We start from the raw sequence: 24,010 nt of genomic DNA, 5'->3' as shown, positions 1-24,010 counted from the left end.
CTGGTCACAGCAGTACAAATGGACTAAGACACAATAAACTTTTTTTTGTCTAGAATGAAAGCAAATGGAAAGTTCTAATCTTATAATCCCTCCTGGATTGTCACCATAAGGTAACATCACATTGTTTGAAGTATTATTGATAAGAGCATTTTATTGCATTATTTTGTGTACCTTTAAAAATTTCCAGAAATGGGTCAGTATGGGAAACAGTGGAGTAATGATTTAATGGAGATCTATTATTTTCTCCTGTCTGTTTATAGCCATCATTTGGATAGTTCTTTCTTGGCGCCTTACTTGGACAGCTCAAGTCATGAATGCTCTTCTCAACCTTTCTAGGACAGGTGAGAAGCACCCAGGTTCCTGGAATCCCCTTTGTATCCAACACCCACCTCCTCCTCCACAAACCCTAGCCAGGTTTTGGATGCTTCTTCCATAGATGAGTGTGGTCTACCCTGCTCACGAACTCACCACAGCTGGGGCTGCTCAAGTGCCGAGTGCTGCTGGATAAACACAGTCCTGCCCGTGGCTGCTGGGGTCACCTTCTGTCCTCACAGGCGAACGTGGCCAGTGCTATCTGCAGTGGTCAGGCCCTCTGTCAGTGTTGCCCAGGCCCTCTCAGTCGCTGCCACTTCTCTTTCGTCTGGGCTTCCTGTTGCCGCCATGACACTGCTCTCTCCTGTCTTTTATTTTTCTTTCCCATGGGTCAACACAGAACAGAACAGGACTTGGGGTACGGTTAGTTATTTAGGGCTGAGAATACAAAGGTGCTTGATTCCCTGTCTTCCCATTCTCCACCATGATCCTGTTGACCTCCTTCGTTCCCCGGTAACATTACAGTGCCTATTTCTAAGCCAGCTTCTTCGAGTAGGAGAGTGATAGGTTACCAAGTGGGAAGGGAAGACCAAATTCAGAACAATTTGGCATTGTTACAAACTCAATCCCAAAAGACTAAGTTAACTCTGACTGTTTTTAAAACTGCACCAGCCTAGGTATTTTCTTACTCAGTAGGTGAAGAATTACCATAACAGAATTAAGCAGCAAAGTTCATTCTCGAATCATAAAGATGTTACAGTTAGACTTATGGGTTTGTTGATATTGTTGTTTGTAAGAGTATCACCTTGGTGTTCAGAAATGCAGATTATAAGTTGCTTTAAAATAGAAAAGAAATGGAAAGAATTCTTAAAAAGTTTTCTGACACAACTACTTTCCTTTGTGGAAGGTTATTTGGATGTCAAAAGTATTACATTTTTAGAAACTTTTCAAGAAATAGGCTACAATGAACTGACTTTATACCTCCTGTAGGTAAGGTAAGTTTGGGGTCTTACATGCACCAAGAAATGTATTGCAGCAGGAAAGTTTATAAATCGATACTCCATCAGTACTTAAATTCAAATCTCACCATTTTTGAGTTATAGTCAGTGTTCTTCACTTCAGGCATGATATCTGAAGGTGGCTGCAGCTATACTACATGATTATGCAGCCAGAAATCTATCCAAATAAAGACAAGTGAGCAGAGTATTCCTGAAGACAAACCATCTTTATGATTCAAGAATGAACTGGTAGAGCAGAGCATGAAAACAGATACAAGAGCCTCCTGGATTTGCAGGCTGAAGACTTTGGTGGCTGTGCACATGCATGCCTTAGTCCTTACACTTTCACAGGGTTTTGAGGTTAACAAAACACTTTTATTTATCATCTCTCACATTTCTCACCTTATCACTTAAGGAAGAGACCTGGCTCAAATTCCGTAAGTGAGAGATGAGGTTGTAGAGGAGAAAAAATTCTTTTTCCCACAATTCTCCTAGGTTCTCTACCTGGGATCTTGTAAATTAGTCTGACAAAAGACAGATGAACACGAGAATAATAAACAGAAGTCTATTAACATGTGCATGATGCACACACATGGGAGCTTTCAGAGAGGAGGAGCTCCAAGAGGTAGTGAGAATGTGGGGTCCATGTACCTAACTCGATGGGGAAGTGCCAGGGGGTAAAGTTCACTTATGGAAAGAAAAATGACTATTTAGAAAGACAAATGGTCACTTACGAAAATAAATGGGAAATGTGACAGCTTGTGACTATGTCTGTCTCGGTGTGATGCTGACTTCTCTCTGAGAAGAGAAGGGTAGAGTTGCTCTCAGGGAGGAAATTTATGGAAATTGAGTTGTTTGGGGAGGCTTTGCTTCTAGGCACATAAAAAGATTTCAGAAACTCAGACGCCTTCAGCACAAAATAAATCATTATGCAAAAGTGGTATATGTTGAGGTGACATATTCTGATCCCCTTGATCCTCTTCAAGGCCACTGAGGATAGAAAGTTTAAATGGTCTGTTCCTCGTCGTATAGCTAATTAGGCATAGAGCTGGTACTTCTTCCCCAAGCCTATTGGTGTCTCCATGATTTCAGCCCTCTCAGGAGGTGGCGGTGAATGCCATGCATTGACCACCACTTCTTTATCCTAATAAATGATGAAGGAAGCAGTTACAGGAAGCAGTCAGTCATGCTATAGGAGATGAGTGATGGTAATGTGGAATGGCATTTTCACAGCCACTATTTATACTTCCTGATCCCTCTAGCTAAAAAGTGGTGGCTGATGACCTGCACTTATTAGTCCTGCTGTCATAACAGATACTGATGAAGGAACATTCCTGTCATCAACACTTCAGAGGTATATATGTCTGACACCTGTGTACTTGAGTCAGCAGATAAACGTTCCATTTTCTTCACTGAAAGGTTTGTATCCTTTCATGGATGGGTTCAACTGATGTCTTGTGAAAAAAATATCACCATGTACCTTTAGGAGAAATCAGAAAAGAATAGATCCAGGTTCTCATTTGTCAAAGTTGGCCATTGGCATAACAGCATGGAAATATTTGGAAGGACTCTGTCTGCAGCACATTCTGAAGATGATAATAGAAGCTGAGTGTCACCAGCAACACCATCATGTGATGCATAAATATTCACATCCCTTTTCTGGAAAGAAAATATAACTGTAGTTTTTTTTAAGAATAAGAAGGGAAAAAAATGAAATATTTTTTGTCTTCTATCTTATCTACAGGGTACTTTTTTTTCCTGGTCTTGAATTTCTAGTCATTACTTGTCCTCACCCACTCCCTGGCAGTCCTCACATTGCTAAATTCTGATATCAAATTAGATGCTGGAAATATTATCCAGCTATGATTTCAGCAGATCTGTACTACTGTAAAAATCCTCCAGGCCAAGAAGTGCTCCTCTGTCTCTCCTTGGGGAAGCAAGAAGGATGTGTCATTGGGTTCTTAATGTGAAGATCAGCCTGTGACGTGCAACTTTCAGAGTGTCTCCGCATCCCTTTCCCCAGAAGGCCTTATGCCTCCCTACCAGTCTGCAGGTTTAGAAAAGCAATTTAACACATGCAGTGATTTAAAGTAATGTCAAAAAATGAAAAGAAGATAACTACAGGTGGGTTAAAGCCATAAAGGACACAGCCAACTGTGGTATTTCAGCATCACATGGAGAAATAAGGCCTTTGGGCCTTAGAGAAAAGAATATTCTCTTGGATATTTGTCCCGCATTCCAACCTCTCACCCTCCATTAGTGTTACCTGACCTCAGTGGAGTTCAGAGGAGTGAGCTGTTGATCAGGCTGATGGTGTCTTTGACACTTTCAGAAGTTCACTTGGGATATAATTGACACCTGCTAGTCTGATTGGTTTCTGCTATTCTATTCCCTGTGTCCAACTTCTATATGATTTCATATCTTCAAACCAAATTGTGGCCAATTATAGCTTGACCCTGATTATAAAAATAATTGAGAACTTCAGCTTTTAGTCCTCTGCAGGAGGACATAACAGTGTGTTAGTTTGCAAGGGCCACCACTACAAAGTAGCAGAGACTGGGTAGCTGAAATAACAGAAATTTATGTTTTCACAGTTTGGAAGTTAAATGTTCAAGATCAAGGTGTCTTCAGGGTAGTTTCTCCTAAGGCCTCTTTTCTTGAGTTGTAGATAGCTGTCTTCTTGTGTGCCTTCACGTGGTCTTCTCTCTGTACAAGTCTGTGTCCAAATTTCCTCTTTGTAAAATGACACCAATCATACTGAACTAGGGCCCACCTGAATGAGCTCATTTTAACTTAATTACCTCTTTAAAGACCCTGTCACTAAACATAGTCACATTCTAAAGTACTAGGCATTAGAATTTGCCTAGTGAATTTGAGGAGATACAATTTATCCCTTAATAAACAGTACCCGGGTTGACACAGAGCTCAGAAAAGGGACTAATCTGAATCATCGCATGCTGGTTCCATGAATGTCAAGAAGGAATACAGGTAAAAGACAGAATTCTCAAGATAGCAGCGGGATCGGCTAGGAGATTTTCATATTCAGCAGCGTCACTGGAACTATCGATGATGAGGATGACGATGATGATGATGATGGTGATTTAAAGCAGCACGGCTCTTCCTCACAGTGATAGTCCTTGTGAGTGTGGACCTAAGCTTTGGAGCCGGAGTCAAGAATTGTTTACTGTGGGTTGAAACTATCATCGTTTACTGTTTAATTGAAATATAAAGAAATGCAAAAGCACTGGAGGTGGTATACAACCTTAAACATAGTGAAAAAGGATAACAGTCAAATGAAATTCAGCGGCAGGAATAGACTCTACTAGTTATCTGGGAACGAGCTAAAGATTATACTGTTTGGCCTTTAATTTTTTTTATATATATCTTTCCTGGAAACAAAGGAAGATAAAAATATAATGAGATATGTCATTTGCATGGATTGCTAAAGGAAAGCAGGCAAACTTGTCTGCAGGGTAAATTTTTTCCCTGGAACTAAACCCAAAAAGAAATTTATTGTGTGAGACATTTTGCAGAGAACTAAGTGAATTAAAAGTGTCAGATGTTGAATAAAGGATAATGGATCATAAAATAGATGTCTTCAAATAGGTTTAATGAAAATGTATTTTTTTTTTTTTTTTTTTTTTTTGAGACGGAGTTTCACTCTTGTAGCCCAGACTGGAGTGTAATGGCACGATCTTGGCTCACTGCAACCTCTGCCGCTCAGGTTCAAGTGATCCTGCGGTCTCAGCCTCCTGAGTAGCTGAGATTACAGGCGTGCACCACTACACCTGGCTAGTTTTTGTATTTTTATTTTTTTAGTAGAGATGGGGGTTTCACCATATTGACCAGGCTGGTTTTGAACTCCTGGCCTCAGGTGATCTGTCCTTCTTGGCCTCTCAAAGTGCTGGGATTACAGAAATGAGCCCCAGTACCCAGCCAAAAGTAATTATTTATAATAAAAACTGTCTTATATCTAACTTTAATCTCATAAAGGGAACATTTGGCATAATTTGTATATTTGAGAGAACAAAATTCTTAGAAAATGCACTTATCCTTGTGATATCTGGCATGACAGTTAGTGGGAGAAAGAAATCTTGAGATACTGAGTAAGCCACCTCATTGCAGCAAAGTCCAATAATGGGTCTTTGGACACAGAACAGCATGTCTAGAAATGATCTGGGCTTAGGAGTTGACAAAATTGAATGGATTTTCAAAAGAAAATGCAAACATTTCTCTGTCATTTTTTCCTTTTCATTTTGTTTCTCTTCCTTCTCCTTCTCCAATCTTCCTCCTTTTCTTCTCTTAGCCTCTGAGAGAGAGAGGGATTAAAGAGCCAGTCAGAGGCGTGACTGAGTGACAAAAAGCTGAATGTCTCTCAAGAATGGGATGCTCTGTATTTGATACAGCCAGTCTCCAAGATCGTTCCCCAGTGATCTTCAACTCTTAGAATTCATGCCTTTTATAGTTTTCTCCACATTGCATCAGGGACAGTCTGTGGGACCTTTAGGATACAGCAGAAGTGATATATCTTAGTGCTCATTCCATGAAAGGCTCATAAAAGACCCATGGCTTCCAGCTTGCCATCTCTTGGCCACTTGTCTGGATCACTCACTCTGGGGGAAACTGTCAGCAGCCAATGAATGAGACTGAAAGTGGGTTCTCCAGCCCATCAAGCCTTCAGACGATGACTGCCTGGGCCAGTATCTTCACTGAGAGACTCTCAACCAGAAGCACCCAGCTAAACTGCTCCCAATTCCTGACCTACAGAAACTGTCAGATAATAAATGTTTGTTGTTTGAAATTGCCAAATGTTGGGATAATGTGTAATCTGTAACAGGAAACTAATGGCAGCATTCAATCGCAAAATTGTTTGCATTGCTATAGTGCAAATACATTCTCTCTCCTGATGAAGTATCATCTTCAGAGAAGCCTTCCCTGAGCATCCTGTCAGAAATAGCCCCTTCACATCCCTGGGCACACTGTCTTCCCTTAACCTCTTTAGTTCTCCTCATAGTCCTCATCACTACCTGCTATTATGTTATGCTTTTGTTTGTTTATTATTTGTCCTTACTTCAGCAAAGTAAATTTCACAGGGCTATGGAATCGTCTGTTCTGTTCACAATTTTAGAACCTAAAAAAATGCTTGATCTACAGCTGGTACTTAGTAAATAACAGCTGAATAAGTTAAATGATTGACCAAGTCTTTCATAACTGTTGGTTTACAAGGACTGAATTCTGAGCAGAGCAGGGCAACCAGGAGAAGCCAATGAGGAGATGGTCAGAGGGGATCTGATGAGTGCAGGATTGGCCAGGACCCAATGGAGGATGGCAGATGGAGGTGTCAAGCAGTCTCCGTGTTGCTTTCCAGAAATTTCCTTGGTAGGAGAACTGGTAGACACTGGTGACTAATAATTTCTATAAGGGGGTTTGGTTGGGACATAATCTGGCCGAAGATGAGCTTCCATAGGTTCTTCTATGAAAGACAGAAAAGCTCAAGTGTCCATATCAAAGAAAGCAGTGTGATGGAGGCTTGGCTACAGTCCTTCTACATGTTATCCGCTTAGATTGCCAATAGGGATAGATTAGTGGACTTCCTCTCAGGAACAGGACAGATCCTTGAAGCTTTTGTCATGTAGATAGTGCAGGAAATGATGTCTGACTCTATTTTGTAGTCTCTGTTGATAAAGCCAGAAAATGTGTCAGCTAGCTTGGAGTCATCCTTGTTCTCTTTGTCTCCCAATCTGTAAGCAAATCCTATTTGGTATTATCTTAAAAACATACCCAGAATCTGACCACTTCTCACCACTTCCATCTTCACCAATGTGGTCCAAAGTACCCTCATCTCTCACTTGGATTGCTGCAATACTTTCCTAGCTAGTGTCTGCTTTTTCCCTGGTGCCACTCAAGACTGTTTCAGCACAAAGTCAGAGGGTGCACAATTAAATATAAGTCAAATCATACTATTCATTTTGTTTATGATCCCCCTACTCACTGGGGGCAAATGCCAAATTCCTTACAATGGCACCAGCCTCTCACAAGCTGCTCCTATTACTTCTGTACTCCCATCATCTACCACAGTGTCCCCAGGCACCCTGCCCCAGGTTTGTGGTCTTCTGCCAGTTCCTGGAACACACCAGGTGGTCTTTGCTCCTGCCTCAAGGTCTTTGTTTTTGCTGCTTTAGCTGTCTGGAATGCTCTTCCAGAAGATATCCACTTGTCTGTTTCCTCATCATGTGGTTTTGCTGTGTCCCCACCCAAATCTCGTCTTGAATTATAGTTCCCATAATCTCCATGTGTCCTGGGAGGGACCCTGTGGGAGGTAATTGAATCACGGGGATGGTTACCCTCATGCTGTTCTCGTGATAGTGAGTGAGTTCTCATGAGATCCAGTGGTTTTATAAGGGGCTTTTCCCCTCCTTCACTCTCATTCTCCTTCCTGCCACCATGTGAAGAAGGATGTGTTTGCTTTCCCTTCTGCCGTGATTGTAAGTTTCCTGAGGTCTCCCCAGCCCTGTGGAACTGTGAGTCAATTAAACTTCTTTCCTTTATAAATTACCCAGTCTCTGCTATGTCTTTATTAGCAGCATGAGAATGGATTAATACACCTCATCTCCTGCAAGTCTTTTCTCCATGATTACCTTTTCAGTGAAGACTTTTCTGAATGTCTTCTAAACATTAAAGTTTCTTCACACTATACTCTGTCCTCCTTCCCTGCTTTATTTTGCATCATAGAATGTTCTCATCGTCATCCATACACATGCATATTCTCATACATAGCCATGTTCTCACCCGTACATGCACGGATACACCTGCACATATGTATACACACACATATAATTCATTTACTTTGTTTTATGCCTTATCTTTCTCTAATTGACAAGTGCTTTTCACACTTTAATCTGAGGTCCCTGCTAAAATGCAGGGGCTGAATTTTTTTTCCTTTTTTCTTTTTTTTTTTGAGACAGAGTCTTGCTCTGTTGCCCAGGCTGGAGTGCAGAGGTGTGATCTCGGCTCACTGCAAGCTCCACCTCCCAGGTTCACGCCATTCTCCTGCCTCAGCCTCCCGAGCAGCTGGGACTATAGGCACCCGCCACTACGCCTGGCTAATTTTTTGTATTTTTTAGTACAGACGGGGTTTCACTGTGTTAGCCAGGATGGTCTCGATCTCCTGACCTCGTGATCCGCCCGCCTCGGCCTCCCAGAGTGCTGGGATTACAGGCGTGAGCCACCGTGCCCGGCCAGGGGCTGAATTTTTAACATGCAGATGCTGCTGGTTCATGGACCACACTTTGAGAAGCAAGTCTCCAGAACTGTGCTAATGCAGCAGTCACTGGCCACATGTGTTTTCATAAATTTAGATTAATTAAAATGCAATAAAATTTAATATTCAGTTCCTCAGCCACAATAGCCACATTTCAGGTGGTTACTAACCACACATGACTTGTGGCTACCCTGTTGGGCGGCACAGGTACAGAACATTTCATTATCACTGAAAGTACAATGAGTGCTGCTCTAGCCATGTGTGACTACTTAAATTGAAATCAATTAAAATTAAAAGAAATTTAAGAGGTCAGTTCTTCATTCACACTAGCCACATTCCAAGTGCTCAGTAACCACATATGGCGAGTGGCTTCTGTATTGGACAGTGGACGTACAGAACGTTTCTACCATCACAGAAAGTTCTGTTGGACAGGATTGAAATTGCTATGGAATATAAACTCCAGGAGGGCATACTCTTCTGTCTGTCTTGTTCCCTGCAATCTCTAGTGCCTAAAGCAGTAGAACCCTTCAGTGGACCCTCAAGAAGTATTTGTTGATTTGAATCAAAATGCCATTTACATTTTGGTCTTTCCCCAATAGGTGGGTGTCTCAAAGGCAGAAATTGTGTTTGCTTTTTGTTATATCCCCAACAGCTAGCACAAGGAAGACCATCAATAAACACTTGCTGGATTGAATGTTCAGAACACTTTCAATTTTAAAGGCTACTGAGAGATCAATGTACGGCAGAATCATATGCAAACTGAATACCTGGCACAGGTGAGCCTTTAGACTCTCATCTGTGGCTCTAGTCCTCCTTTTTTGTCAGATAGAGAGAGGGTTCAGGAACTGCTGCATGTGACACTTTAAGAGAAAAATTGCACAAGTCAACCATAGAAATCCATCCTCCTTTTGTCTGAGAGATGCCTGAGATCTCTGATGTGAACAAGTTATCCATGAACAGTCCTTTTCCCCTTTCTGAACAGCACTCCACACTTTCAGGTATGCCATTTCATATAAATACTCTTCATTCTGAAATAGCAGCAATGTGAGACTTACATGACCGTGTTTCTGTCACATCTTTAGAATATTCATCTCCAGCACTTTAATTATGTCTTTCCGTAGTCAGCTGTAACTGCTCTATCAAAAACAAAACACTAAGAGGCAGCACATGCAAAAGTGTGGTTGTGTTCTTTGGACGTTGTTTCCCTAGAAGGCTGGCTCCTTCTGAATTATCAATGGTACTCATCCTGCTATATTTTTCCGGAAAAAAAAAGTCTGGCTAGAAAATTTTAAGTCAATACAAAAGACACATTTCTCTACTACCACATTGGAAAAAATATTGTGTTTGGCAAAGGGGAGACGTCTGAATGCCATCAATAAATACCCTCATCTTTGGTCTCAGTAACTAGAACTGAGAAAAAACTTTAGGCCATGAAGTCCTGTCTGTTTCCTAATTCAGATGGGTTATTTATCCCCTTGGCTGTCTCCTACAGCATTTCAATTTATTGGCTGAGTCAAACATCTTTTTTGTCCTTATTCCAGCATCAGTAGAATATCTTATTATTTTACTCTTTTTAGTTGGACAGACTGGCAAGATTTAGAGTGATTTAAATAAAAATTGAGGGCAGATGCAGCACTCAATATTTTTGATAGATAGGGCTCCATTCGCATTTTGTTCTGTGTCCCAAAGCTAATGTGTCTTTTTTTTTTTTTTGGGATGGAATCTCCTCGCTGTCGCCCAGGCTGGAGTGCAGTGGTGCAATCTTGGCTCACTGCAAGCTCTGCCTCCTGGGTTCACGCCATTCTCCTGCCTCAGCCTCCCGAGTAGCTGGGACTACAGGCACCTGCCACCATGCTTGGCTAATATTTTTGTATTTTTAGTAGAGACGGGGTTTCACCGTGTTAGCCAGGATGGTCTCGATCTCCTGACCTCGTGATCCACCCGCCTCGGCCTCCCAAAGTGCTGGGATTGCTAATGTGTCTTTTAAAGCTACATAAAACACCAAGTAAGCGAGAATTTCAGGAACACCAGAAGCTTTTGTGAAATGGCATTAACACTGGGTACTCCTCTACCAAATGTTGACATATGTATATATGTATATGTCTATCAATTAACCTATCATCTACCTACCTATTATCTATCATCTATCTATCTATCTATCTATCTATCTATCTATCTATCTTCTATCTCTATTATCATCTTTTTTTATATAAAAACCAGCCCCCGATATAAAATATAAATTATGGTAATACTTCCAAAGAACTTGATTCCTTAACCATTGTTGTTGTCATATCCTCTTATATGGAAGTTAAATAATTCTTCCAAACAACACAAAATCAGTGGCAGAATCCAGAAGCGAATTCTGGACTGTTAAATCCTAATGCAATAATTAGTTAACCAGATCTGACCACGTTATAAAGCTAAAGACAACTCTTTTGCTTTGTGTCTGTAACATGTATGAGGGGAAGAGTTGGTCCATATTTCTTGGTTAGCTCTTTTGTGATCTGTGATGACTTAGGGTGACAGTTTGACCTAGTACAAGGCCATATCGAGGCCTGGCTATCATAGACTTCTAATTTCAAGAGGAATACTAACGAGAGACATGAAGTTATTATTTTAGAAAGTCCCTGGGAGACAATCTGATTCTTGAGCCATGGTAAATTTGGGGACATTTGGAAGTTGTTATTAAAGAAGTAGAGAATGAATAAACTGTGTTTGTTTCGAAGCTTCTGGTCCATCCTTTGCTCTCAGGTTGGAGTGGTGGTAGGGGTTTATAGGAAGGTTGGGAAATGGGCCCTAAATAAGTTCTATTATTTATTCTGATTCTGCTAAGACAGAAGAATGGTGGCTAAAAGTAGTTTTCTGGAGGATTAGGTGTTCAGATGTGCATAAATCCTGCTGAAGTGAGCTGCTTGATCCTAACTTGAAGCAGATTCAAACTTATTCATATACTGTGGTATCTTGGAATAAGATAGAGATAATATCTAGAGCTCTTCCACTACATTATCCCTGTGTATTTTATTCATTAGAACTCAAACAACAAAAAGACACACAAGGTTTTTCAGTTATATAAAGCAGTGAGATCAGCAGGTAGTCCCATGTCATACGCAAACCAAAATGTGAAGTTTCTAATTACAATCTTTTCAACCAAATTGGATCACTTCTAAAATGCAACTTAATGTTTTCAAAGTTCAGCTATATGTATTTCTAGTTCATTGCCGGACATATGGAAAGAATATGTTTGGGCATAAAAACAAAACAAAATACTCACAAATCTCTCGTTGTTGTGATATTCTCCTTCTAACAAGTGTCATAAAGAACTTCGACACATTTCCCTACGTGGCTTTTTGAAATTATTGGACCACATCTATCACAGGGCTCATCTGTAGTTTAGCAACAGTTTTCAAGACAAGCTGATAGCCACTAATAGTTTACATGAGGGGCCTTGGATTCTAACAGAAATAAAATTTAACCTTCTAAATGCTGCACAAGGAGCAGGAAAATTAGAAGGAAATTATGAGAGACGAATAAACATCTACAAACAGATCACAAAGTTTCTGGAGCTAAAATACCCTTACAAATTTGTTAAACATAGTTTATAGTTATGGGGTAATTAAGTCTCTGCATACAGTTTGGAATTCACCTGACAGGAATGGAGTGGAATATTTCTGTGGCTTTCCATATTTAGGCTGGTTATCTTTCCAGGATTATCTCCAAAAATGTTCTGTGCTCCTGACAAATTAACCTTCATGTTCTAACAGTGGTATTTTCTGCTGGACATTGAGCAATCTATATGTAGTACTGTTGCTTGAGGAGCTCTTTGACACTACCATAGACCCGTATGGAGACACATCTTCTGAAAACGGTGTACAACATAAGGAGCCAATCTCAGCTAGCACAACTAGTTATTCATCTCTATCAGAAAGAAAGAAAAATAGGACCAAAATATAAAGCACCAAAACCCCAAAATATGGGACTAAAAATATAGATTGAAATGTGAATTTGTGTTTCGTCAGTCACCACAGGGTACTCTATTGGGAGTACTATACACATGGAAATAAATACATGAAATTTATGCGACTAAAATAAGAAATGATAACCTTTAAAAAAAGTTTTAAAAGATGCATTTGTTGTCACCATGAGAATTAACAAAGCCTCTTAGTTTCAGCCAAAGGAAACTTCCAGGCCTTGCTTGGATCCATGCTACCCACAAAACTTAGCATTGGGTTCCCAAGCCCACGAGAAAGGAGCTTTGCTATGGAGCTGCTGATATAAAACTTTTGCGTGGGTCAGGCGTGGTGGCTCACACCTGTAATCCCAGCACTTTGGGAGGCCGAGGTGGGCAGATCACCTGAGGTCAGGAGTTCAAGACAAGCCTGGCCAACATGGTGAAACCCCATCTCTACTAAAAACACAAAAATTAGCCAGGCGTGGTGGCACGTGCCTGTAATCCCAGCTACTCAGGAGGGTGAGGGAGGAGAATCGCTTGAATCCGGAGTCGGAGATTGCAGTGAGCTGAGATAGCACCACTGTACTCCAGCCTGGGCAACAGAGTGAGACTTCATCTCAACAAACAAACAAACAAAAACTTTTGCATCATTCAGAAAATCTGATAGAAAGGGTTACTTGTCTCTTTGGCCAGAACAAGTTATTGGCTGTGAATAATTAGTTATCAGGCTGGGCATGGTGCTTCACACCTATAATCCTAGCACTTTGGGAGGCCAAGGTAGGCGGATTGCCTGAGCTCAGGAGTTTGAGACCAGCCTGGGCAACATGGCAAAAACCCATCTCTACTAAAAATACAAAAAATTAGGTGGGTGTGGTGGTACACTCCTGTAGTCCCAGCTACTCAGGAGGTGGAGGCATGAGAATCGCTTGAACCTGGGAGGCGGAGGAGGTTGCATTGAACCAAGACCGCGCCACTGCACTCCAGCCTGAACAACAGAGTGAGACTCCGTCTCAAAAAAAAAAAAAAAAAAAAAAAAAAAAAAAAAAATTAGTCATTGGTGCCCTTAACCCACAAGGCCAGTGAGTGAAGTTAAAGAAACAGAAATACTCGATGCTCAACACCTGAGAATGTGTGGCTTTTCTTTTGTAAATGCAAAAGGAGTCGTTACATAATATGATCACCTTTAAGATTATTTTGCCACTTGCTTTTGGGACTAAGCACAAGTTTTAAAAGAAAAGGAGATTAATGCTCTCCCGTGGCAGTGTTTGCATTTCTCATTGCCTTCCTGCATGTGATATTTTTAAAAGAAACATTACACACAGGAGCCCCCAGGCGAAGGTACCAGGGAAACAATGCCAGCTTGGAAATCCGGAGGAGATTCTGTTTCTCATTATGTGAGTGAGAGGTCATTACTTGAATGTTTCTTTTTCTCTTGTTTTTTTTTTTTTTTTTTTCTTTAAGTCTACAACTTCTTGATCTCTAGCCCTCCAGCACATCCATGGTCATTATTCTTTGGGTGTTTAAAAATTAGGAAAGTAGAGAAGAGCCAACCGGGCTCCCATATCCCTGACTAGCTAATGGAAAGATCTGTTGCCTGGGCACCATTCACACAGATCCACCATTTCATAAATCACGTATTTGCCTGTGTGGTTGTAAAGAGAACGAGAGAAATAGTCTGAATTCTTCCTCTCTAGTTCTTCTACTTAAGCAAGGATTTGCTGGGCAAAATGATGTCTTCAGGGACTTTGCTAAGTGGCAGTGGAGTATGAAAAACCAACATCTGCCTATTGTTAAGGGGTGAGATTGCGAAATGAGGAATTGTACAGTTGAAATCTGGGGCATTTGTGTAGTTACTCTGGAAGTGTGGAAAATGTAAAATTGTACCAAGGTAATTATATCTACTTGGTCTCCATCTCCAAAAGAAAGGCTTTGAGAAGAAATAGAGAAGGCTATTCGTCAGTCATGAACGTTTTCTCCCATTATCTACTTTCTCATAAATGAAAAGGGCCTTGGTAAGTTTGTTTAAATTTTAAATGTAAATGCCCATGAAGAATACATTCATGATGTAAAACCTGTATTTTTAAAAAGTTTTATTTATAGAGGGTGGCTGTGTTCATTAGTGGTTGGAAGAAGACTGGAGAAAAAGGAAGAACCAATTATTGGCTAATCTTTGTAATTAGGAATCCTCTCCTGTATCTTTTGCATGTCTCTCTGGAAATGGGCTTAATGAGCTTACTCAGATTCTGGGAGACTCTTGGGGCCCTGAAAAGTCACAAGGACTGTCAGCTTTGACTGCAGAGAATGGGATTTAAAAGCCTTCCTCTCTCTTTCTCTCTCACTTCCTAATGGCTGTTACTGTTTAGTTTATTATTACTGTGGACAGATACTTTCACATTCATAACCCTGATGGAATTTGAGGTTTCAAAGAACTTTTCCTCAGTGAGTTGGCAAGTAAAATTCATTTCTTGGCAATTTTTAAAGGCTATTTAATTAATCTGACTTGAGCCACAGTGTATTTTGAAAATTCTTGACATAGTCTAGTTTTTAGTAAAGGAACATGGTAAATTCAGAAATCTCAGTTATTCTGATCATTCCCGTTACAGGTGTGTAGCAATTAGAGTGACGTCAAAGAGTACCCGTGTGGGCTGGAAAATCCCAAGATTATTGAGGGAGGGAGTTCCTATACATTTCTCTTTGAGCAAGACTCTGCAGAGTCATGACTGCCAGTTCATGTACACACACACGTGTACACGGTACGTGTCTATGCATGTATGTATACACAGGGATTAATCTTTGGGAATGCTGGGCAGGGTGCCTCACACTTTAAATCAGCACTTTGGGAAGTCAAGATGGGGAGATGGCTTGAGCCCAGCAGTTTGAGACTAGCCTGGGTAACATGAGGAGACTCTGACGCTACCAAAAAAAAAAAAAGAAAATTAACCTGGTGTGGTGGCAAGTGTTGGTGGTCCTAGCTACTCAAGAGGCTGAGGCAGGAGGATTACTTGAGCCTAGGAGGTAGAGGCTGTGTGAGCTGTGATTGTGCCACTGCCCTCTAGCCTGGACAACAGAGTGAGACCCTGTTGCTATAAAAAAAAAAAAAAAAAAAAAAATCTGTGAAGACACTAGAACAAAAGAACTTGCCATGTTTCCACATGACCAACCTAAAGCAATGACCATGTTAACCTATAGTTAGTATAGTTAATGTTTTGATAATATTAAACAGTAGAGATACATTATTTCACTAACCTTATTAAATATCTTTTTTCCCTGAGTGGGCTCCATGTACTGTTTTGGATGTTAAAGAGCATCATTCCTCCAAGCCCACCTTGTCTGAGTTTATAAAACCCTGCTCGAGGGTCTTCTCTAAGAGGTGAGCCTAAGCCTTGTTCTTCTCTCCCAATAATGTGCTGGACATTATTTCTTTAGTAAGTTCCATCAGGGTAGAACTCCCAGTGATGAAACAGTATCTGCCATCTCTTAAGTTATTAATAAATACTTGTTGGATGAATGAATGCTGTCATATTCTTTTTTATATTACACTCTTCCATCCTACCTTACTATATAACATTACTCTTATTTGACTGGCGTTTCTTTGGGGTAAGGATACTGTATTTGTGTATTTGTTCACTCAGAACTTGTCATAAAACTTGGCATAGAGTAAATGGTCAATAAATCATTGTTAAAGGTTTTTTTTGTGTTTTGTGTTTTTTTTTTTTAATGGAGTCTCGCTCCATTGCCAGGCTGGAGTGCAGTGGCACGATCTCGGCTCACTGCAACTTCTGCCTCCCAAGTTCAAGTGTTTCTCCTGCCTCAGCCTCCCAAGTAGCTGGGACTACAGGTGCATGCCACCATGCCCAGCTGATTTTTTTGTATTTTTAGTAGAGACGAGGTTTCACAACATTGGCCAGGATGGTCTCAATCTCTTGAACTCGTGATCCACCTGCCTCAGCCTCCCAAAGTGCTGGGATTACAGGTGTGAGCCACTGCACCCAGCCTGTTAAAGGTTTTTAAAAACATAATTGGTACTTCTTGGGCATCCTTTATATGTGAAGAATGTTGCCACTTCTAGTCACAATCATATGTTGATCATCCCATGGGGCAGGATAAAATTTGGATAGACTGATCTCATCAGAGTAAAATACAGTGGTTGAAGGGCTGCAAAGACAAACATTCCACAACACAGAAATGACTGGTTTGGAAATATTTAGATCAAGAATTTTTAAAAATGACCCTTCAAGGCTTTCCTGTGACACCTGGATGATGCTGATTGCTTATACTTGAATAATAATCTAGAGCTCAAAGGCTGCCTTCCTGAGTAGTCTATGTGATCAGCATCTGAGATGCAGGCACTTCCTGGGACAGCTCTGTAGGAGATGCCACAACTGTTCTGTTGACATGCAGGGATAGTGCCTTGTCCTGTTCCCAAATGGAGATGTTTTTGCATCCCGTGTGGTTTAAAATGCAAACTGATCTACTAACTTGAGAGGGTAAAAAGGATCCTACAAGACGGACCTGTGACTTTAGGAGATAATGATGCTCTCAAAGCAAAAAGGAGGAATAATCATATCCTGGGTGATTCCTGGATGTGGTGCCCCCAGTCCAAGTGTCTATGAGAGTATTTCTTATTTTGGGTAAATGTCTTTTGCCCACCTGGTGGTCATCTGAATGAGACTTGCCCGAGTTGCTCTTTAGCAAAGTGGAGCTGTGTTTAGGCAAGTCTTGGTGATAGCATGGACATCGACTGTGGACAAATGATGACGGGCACTCCTCCTACCCCCACACCCCTCCCTGCTGCAGAAGGACGGCTTCTGGTGTAAAGACCAAAAAGCAGAAAAGCAAGATAAAAACTAATTTTGTGTTACAGATTTTCAGCGTGAACCTTCTCACTGCAACATTTACCTAGTCTTTCAATATTCTTTCTCCCTGTTCCACTGTCTATTCAGCATTTCTTCCAATTAGCTTCTCTCTAATCATGATTGCCAGCTATTGAACAAATGCACTACTTTTGGTGACTTCCTTCTGATAATTTAGATACAATAAGCACTTTTATTATATTACTTTTCCCTTGAAAATACTCAATCCTTTCTTTTCATTTTGTATGCTCTAGATATCAAGCTTCCTGAAAACTTTTTCTAATGAAGTCTGAACAAATGTCAATTTAAGAAGTCATGAACCTCAAGGGTGAATGCATTTTAGTTACTTCTAGACTTATTCCAGGATCTTGACAAGAATGGCATGGGGCATCCTCAAATTAATGTTGCAAGGTATTTAAGGGTCCTATTGGTTTATGTGAGAGTTGTTTAAGCAGCTAACACAGGATGAGAAGGTCAAAGACAAATACAGTTAAAATTAGTATCTCTTAACACCTTTTTACTTGCTAAGAATGAAGTTTTCCATTCATCTATCAGTACTTGCTTTTTGCCATATTGATTTCTCAGGTGGAAAGGTTTGGGTGGGGAAGAACGGATTTGGCATTTCACTTTTTCTAACTGACTTAGATCAGGTTTCCATTTTCTCCTTTCAGGTTCTGTTAGGATGGTGCAAAAGCAATTGCAATTTTGCTGTTAAAAGTAATGGCAAAAATAATTACTTTTGCACCGATCTAATAGTACTCTAAGACACTTAAAAAAATTATAACAAGGAATGGTCAGCATAATTTTGAAGTTTCCTCCAATGTTTGTAACCAGTGCCAAGGTAAATCTATTCATGTCCTTACCTATTCATAATTCTGAAATCCCAGCTCTGAACAAAATAGAAGTTTTTTTTGTTATTTATGGTATAAATGAATTTCCTGACAAAACCAGATCTCAATTGATGCAAGGCTATTTATAGTCTATAATAATCTCATGTCATGTGACTATTCAGATCTATTGCTGAAGAAATATTAATATGACTGGTTAAGGGTGATGTCCCAGTGGCTGAGGTAGGTATTACAAAATCCACCATAGATAAATTTTGTATTTTTTGGAGACAGAGTCTCACAGGGTTTGGGTTAAGGAACTGAAGACCCGAACTATACTGTGAAAGTAATATTTTTTCACTTACCTGCCAATTTTAAGCCAAAATCATTGGTCCAAAGGAGATGAGAAAACCATCGATGTATCTTCAAGCAGGCAACAGTGGCAATGACCTGGCTTGCTCTGTCCTTCAAAGAAAGTTTTTTGCATACTTTTGAGTACCCCCCAACCAAACAGCACTCTCCTCTGGCAAGGTTATTAAAAATGAAGCCGAGGCTGATTAAGAACATATTGCTTTATTTCTTGGTGGTAGTAATTTAAGGCTTTCTAGATTCATACAGCACGCAGTGATTTGAACATTAGAATTTAAAAACAAAAAAACAAAAAAACAAAAAAACAATGAGCATTCAATTTAGCAGAGCCAGGAAGGAAGCAATGTTTTAAAACAGATAAATTTCCCAGTGAGGCCTTTGGTTTGGTCTCTAAAAATCTGCTGAGCTCTTTCCCCAGTAACCTCCACCATAGATTCCCACCCCAAGGGAGAACAGAATGCATGAAGAGGAGACTGGGAGAAAAGGAGAAACTGGCAAGACGGTATGTGTTGGGCAATCAGTGTGAACAGTCAACTTTGTCTCATGCTTGGAAGACAGTTTAGGCGATGTGGTCAGGGGTTCATTACCTGGATCTGCCTGCTTATTCTTGGAGTATTAAACTAGCTCACTCGGAAAACCCCAGGGCCAAGGATTAGGGACAATCCTTTGTGACACCCAAATCCTGAAACTTCAAATAGGGTCACAAGTCACAGAGCTGAAGAATGCTACCTTCAACTTCTTTCATGGTTCTAAACTCTGTGGCTGTCACTAGATCCTGGCCTAGCTAAATGACTCACTTCCCCCATGGCACAGAGCCTTAATTACACATGTAAGTTGATGATGTTAATTGGATGGGAGGCCATGATGTATGAAAGAAACCTCCTGGGCAGATGCCACCTCATCACACTACCCTCTCCATCCCCCACAGAAGACGCCAGTACGCACAGGAGCCTACAGTAGGAGTGCAGTTGTCAAGGGTGTCTAAGTTTGACAAATTCAGCATAACTGGCTTGGAGATGCAAAGGTTCTGCGTTTGGATAACGGGTACTTTGAGAAGGAAATAAATGAGGGATTTCAACAGTAATGAAGGCGGGGCTTGGCTAGAGAATAATTTGGGAAAGGCCCTGTGTTAATTAACAAAAGACAAGTGAATTTCGTGAAAACGAGCAATGAAATTTCTTCTGGCTATCTGACTTCAGGCAAACGAGGCTAGAATATAGACTTCTATCCAAATAAGATAATTTGAAATTTCATCCATTTAAAATTCATACCTTGTAATGATTTTAATATTCCATTCCAAGGGTCTGGTTGGTGGACCAGAGTCTAAGTCATCTCAGTGTGTTCCCTCTTCCATTCATCTGGCATTTTTGAGTGAACAGAATTTAAACACCTGGAAGTCTGCTTTGCATTCTTTGATGGAAAACACGCAGACAGCCACGGAGGAGGCACACAGGGTGGCAAGTGGCACAATTAAACACTTACAAACTTAACCCCAATAGGCTTCATGTGATGATGTCTGGATGTATAAAGAAATAAATAGATGAGAAGAGGCCAAATGCAATCTGAATGACAAAGAACCGAGGCATCTGTCTCTGCCAGCTGTAGGACAGATGTGCCTGAAGCATGCCAGGTGTGCAAGGCGAGGGATTAGAAAAACTTTTGAAGATATGTGTTCCCTTGGGCCTTGCTTGTTAATTAGAAATTGCGAGGGCCTTTACTCCTATTTGAAAACGCTGAGTAAAAGCAACTGAGGGGGGATCTGGGCTTTGCTGTGATTAGACGTGCTGGTGCCTGGCTAGGATGCTGTGGAGGGGGGAATGCAGAAAGTATTTGTGTACAGAAACGACACCATCCAGCCTGGCAAAAGAGGATGTGAAGAGGTGGGAGAGGAAATTCTCCCACTGAAACACACAGGGAAGTGGGTGGTTTGCAGCCAAAGGACATACAGGACCCTTTGTGCACTGATGCTGGCCCTGCACAATCTCCTGAAATCACGCCCATCCATAGAATCAATTCTCCTGGAAGAGGAAGATGCCTAGGTGCTTCTATGCCAAGGCGGTTCTGTGTATGGGTGTCTCTGTTCCCTCAATGCTATAATGAACATGAAGCTAATCTTTGGGCTGTGTGGCCTCTGACTCGGTGCTGGAAGCTGCAGCCCAGAGCAGTGAATTGCTTTGGCCAAAGTCAGAGTCATTGGCAGAGCTGGGGGAAGACTGCATGTCTTTCCTCAGCTGTTTGCTGTAATGAATTTTTTAAAAAGACCTGAAAAGTATTTTGCGTATGCAAAGTGCTATGATATTGAGTTGACCAGAATGCCTATGGTTGTGGGATTGAAGAGGGTGACTTAGGTCAATGAAGCAGTTTAGAAAGGAGGTCTGGAGAGCACTGTGATTCTGATGATGGGTCCTGGCTGCTGCTCTAGGAAGGGAGGGTGTGGCCTTAGAGCGGGGGTGTGGAACTGTGGGGGTGTGGCCTGTGTGTGAGGGACAAGGCGGCCTCGGGGGCCTGAGCGGCGGAGAGTAAGCACCTTGCTCAAGGAACTGCGATCAGCCTGCTGAAGTACATCTTTCGTGAGAAGAGAAACTTCCTACAAATGACCTGACCAAAATGCCTGTTCGCTGTTTGCCTTGCTTCGTTTCTTTGGCCTCTGTTGCCCATGAGAAATGAGGAAAAATAAAGGCCAGATTCCTAATAACCTTCCTGGAAGAAAGAGCTGTTATGAGTCGGTGTCGGTGCTTACATAAGCTGCTTTTAAAAAACATTTGCTTTGTTCAGGTTTGTGTGAATACAACGCCGGATGAACTCTGTCCCTTCAGAAGAAAGCCGGGTTGGTGTGCTCGATGACACAGCGCTTGCAGTGGCGTTTGACAAAGCGCAGGGCCTCCACGGAGACCTCGCAGTCCTGGACATTCAGCGTCTGGAGGTCAAAGCAGTTGGCGGCCACGATCTGCAAGCCCTGGCCGGTGATGCTCTCGCAGGACTTGAGGCTGAGCCGCTTGAGGTTGAAGCAGTTCAGGGCCAGGCACTCCAGGCCCGTGTCGGATACCAAAGGGCATTTGCCGATATCCAGGGACTTGAGTTTGGTGCAGTTCTTGGCGAGGTACTCCACGCCGTGGTCCGTGATGCCCTCGCAGCCCCTCGCGTTGAGGTAGCGCAGCTTGCTGCAGTACTTGGCCACGTAGCGGATGCCCACGTCTGTGACCCGGCCGCAGTGCGCGATGCTCAGGTACCGCAGGCGGGACTCCAGTTTGGCGATCTCCCGCAGGCCGAAGTCGCTGACGAAGCGGCAGTCGCTGACGCTCAGCTCCTTGATAGAGGCGCAGTAGATCACCAGGTAGCGCAGTCCCTCGTCGGTCAGGCGGACGCAGCGGCGCAGGTAGAGGTGGGTGAGCTGCGTGCAGTGTGCCGCGATGGTGTGCAGGCCTTCGTCCTCCAGCACGAAGCAGTCCGTCATGTCCAGGTAGCGGATGGATATCTGTTTGCCATGTAAGGGGGACAGTTTAATGGAGGCCTCCCGGGTCAAGCTGATGCAGGTCACTTTGGAGCACCCTGCACAAAGAGACAGAACACAGGCTCAGAGCAACCTGCGAGCAGGGGAGCCACGCCCGGGGATTCCCTGGGGGATTCCTGACCCTCGCCCAAGTCTGGGTCCGAGGCTGACGTTACCCCTTCCTGTCTTGGTCCCTGAGAGAAGAAAAGCAAGAATGGGTTCCCCATATTTATCTGATTATTTAACTACATTATTTCTATTATCTGGGCTTAAGGGAATTGGATCAGAAAAACCACGGTTCCAATTTTCCAATTCCTGATCTGTCATCTGTCCCTACTTGCCTGATATTTAGCAAATCAATCCTTCTGAGTATTTCCTTTGTCTTAAAATAGGGAGGATCACATTCCCTGGGAGGCAGCTGGGATGGAGAAATGAGAGGATGTGTGTAAATATCTTGCCTTGGCCCTGGAAAGTTCCAGGAGCTCAGTAAAAGTGAGTTCTTGCACTGCCGTGGTTTGGAAGCTCCCTGGTCCAAAGTGAGGTATCAAAGACAAAGCTCGGGCATGTACCTTGGTTTAGCAGAAAGAGCACTGGGTTGGGAGTCACACCTGGTTCAGGCAGGAGGCTTAACGTTGCTGCTTCTCAGAACTGTCCTTTATGCAATGGGAATGAATAGGTGGTGAGCCGACATTTCAGATATAATGAGGATGCAACGAGAGAACAGATATGCATGTGCTCTGAAAACGCTATGGGAAGTGAATCTATTAGTCTAGCAAGGTGACCTTCTGTCAACTGAACAGACCTTCCGAGTCAATTCAACCCTCTTTAGCTGAGGAAGAACAACTGTGTTATCTGGATTGTTGCTGTAGCCCTTGAACCAGACTCCCTTCCCTGCCCTTAGCTCCTACAGTCAATTCCCCACACCCCTGTCTGCCAGAGGCGTCTTGGAAAACGGAACTGGAAGCTTGCCCCTGTGCAAAGCCTCAGGATGGCGCCCGTTCACTCCAAGTGTCCTTGAACCAGACTCCCTCCCCTGCCCTTAGCTCCTACAGCCAATTCCCCACACCCCTATCTGCCAGAGGCATCTTGGAAAACGGAACTGGAAGCTTGCCCCTGTGCAAAGCCTCGGGATGGCGCCCGTTCACTCCAAGTGTCCTTGAACCAGACTTCCTCCCCTGCCCTTAGCTCCTACAGTCAATTCCCCACACCCCTATCTGCTAGAGGCGTCTTGGAAAATGGAACTCGAAGCTTGCCCCTGTGCAAAGCCTCGGGATGGCGCCCGTTCACTCCAAGTGTAAAATCCAGAGTCTAACAGGGCTCCCAAGGATCTGCATCCCGGGGCTCTCTGACGGCATCTTTTACCTCGTTCTTCCAGCTTCACTGGCCTGCTTGCCATTTCCCGGACACCGCAAATGCTCTCCAGCCTCTGAACACTAGAAATGGCTTCCCTTAGCCCTCCCCACTTCCCTAGGTCTCAGAGCCAATCTCAGTGTATTGAAAAATTTGTCCCCAACCATGCTTGTATAAACTAGCATCCCCTGCTTCCCTTCCCTTTATTTTCAGGAGTCTTTAACCCTGGGTGGCATTATATATTTATTTATTCACTTATTTATTTGCTGTCTTCTCACTTTGGAATGTAAGTTTTGAGAAAAGGGACTTGGGGCTGTTCACTGCTGTCTCTTTCATTCCTGGTTCATAGCTGGTGCTAAGTATCTGCTGAATGAATGAGTGGTTTATAGAGGGAAAAGAGTCTTCCATAAGAGGATCAGATGAGATCATCCAGCTTCCAACATTTAAGTGTCTTCAGGACTTTGACCTTGGCTGAAGTATACCTACATTGAAAAACAGTTGTCTGTTTTATAGTTAATGATAATGTGTCTTATTTGTATTGAAACACGAAGTTCACAAAGGGCTTTTATAAACATTTTCTTACCTGATTGTTAGAACAATA

At 42.2% G+C, this 24,010-nt stretch overlaps 1 protein-coding gene across 2 annotated transcripts in view; it reads right to left on the bottom strand.

Moving 5' to 3' along the window:
• Positions 1-18,754: 18,754 nt before the first annotated feature.
• Positions 18,755-24,010, bottom strand: part of FBXL7 (F-box and leucine rich repeat protein 7) — a 437,406-nt gene continuing 432,150 nt past the window's right edge. For both annotated transcript variants that reach the window (XM_025388587.1, XM_025388589.1), the window contains exon 4: positions 18,755-22,118. In XM_025388587.1, coding sequence (XP_025244372.1) covers positions 21,382-22,118 — 737 coding nt within the window. In that variant the 3' untranslated portion in view covers positions 18,755-21,381. The remainder of the gene's footprint in view (positions 22,119-24,010) is intronic.

The sequence above is a fragment of the Theropithecus gelada genome, chromosome 6 (genome assembly GCF_003255815.1).
Source record: "Theropithecus gelada isolate Dixy chromosome 6, Tgel_1.0, whole genome shotgun sequence".
NCBI lineage: Eukaryota > Metazoa > Chordata > Mammalia > Primates > Cercopithecidae > Theropithecus > Theropithecus gelada.
This window is presented reverse-complemented; position numbering and strand designations above follow the sequence as displayed.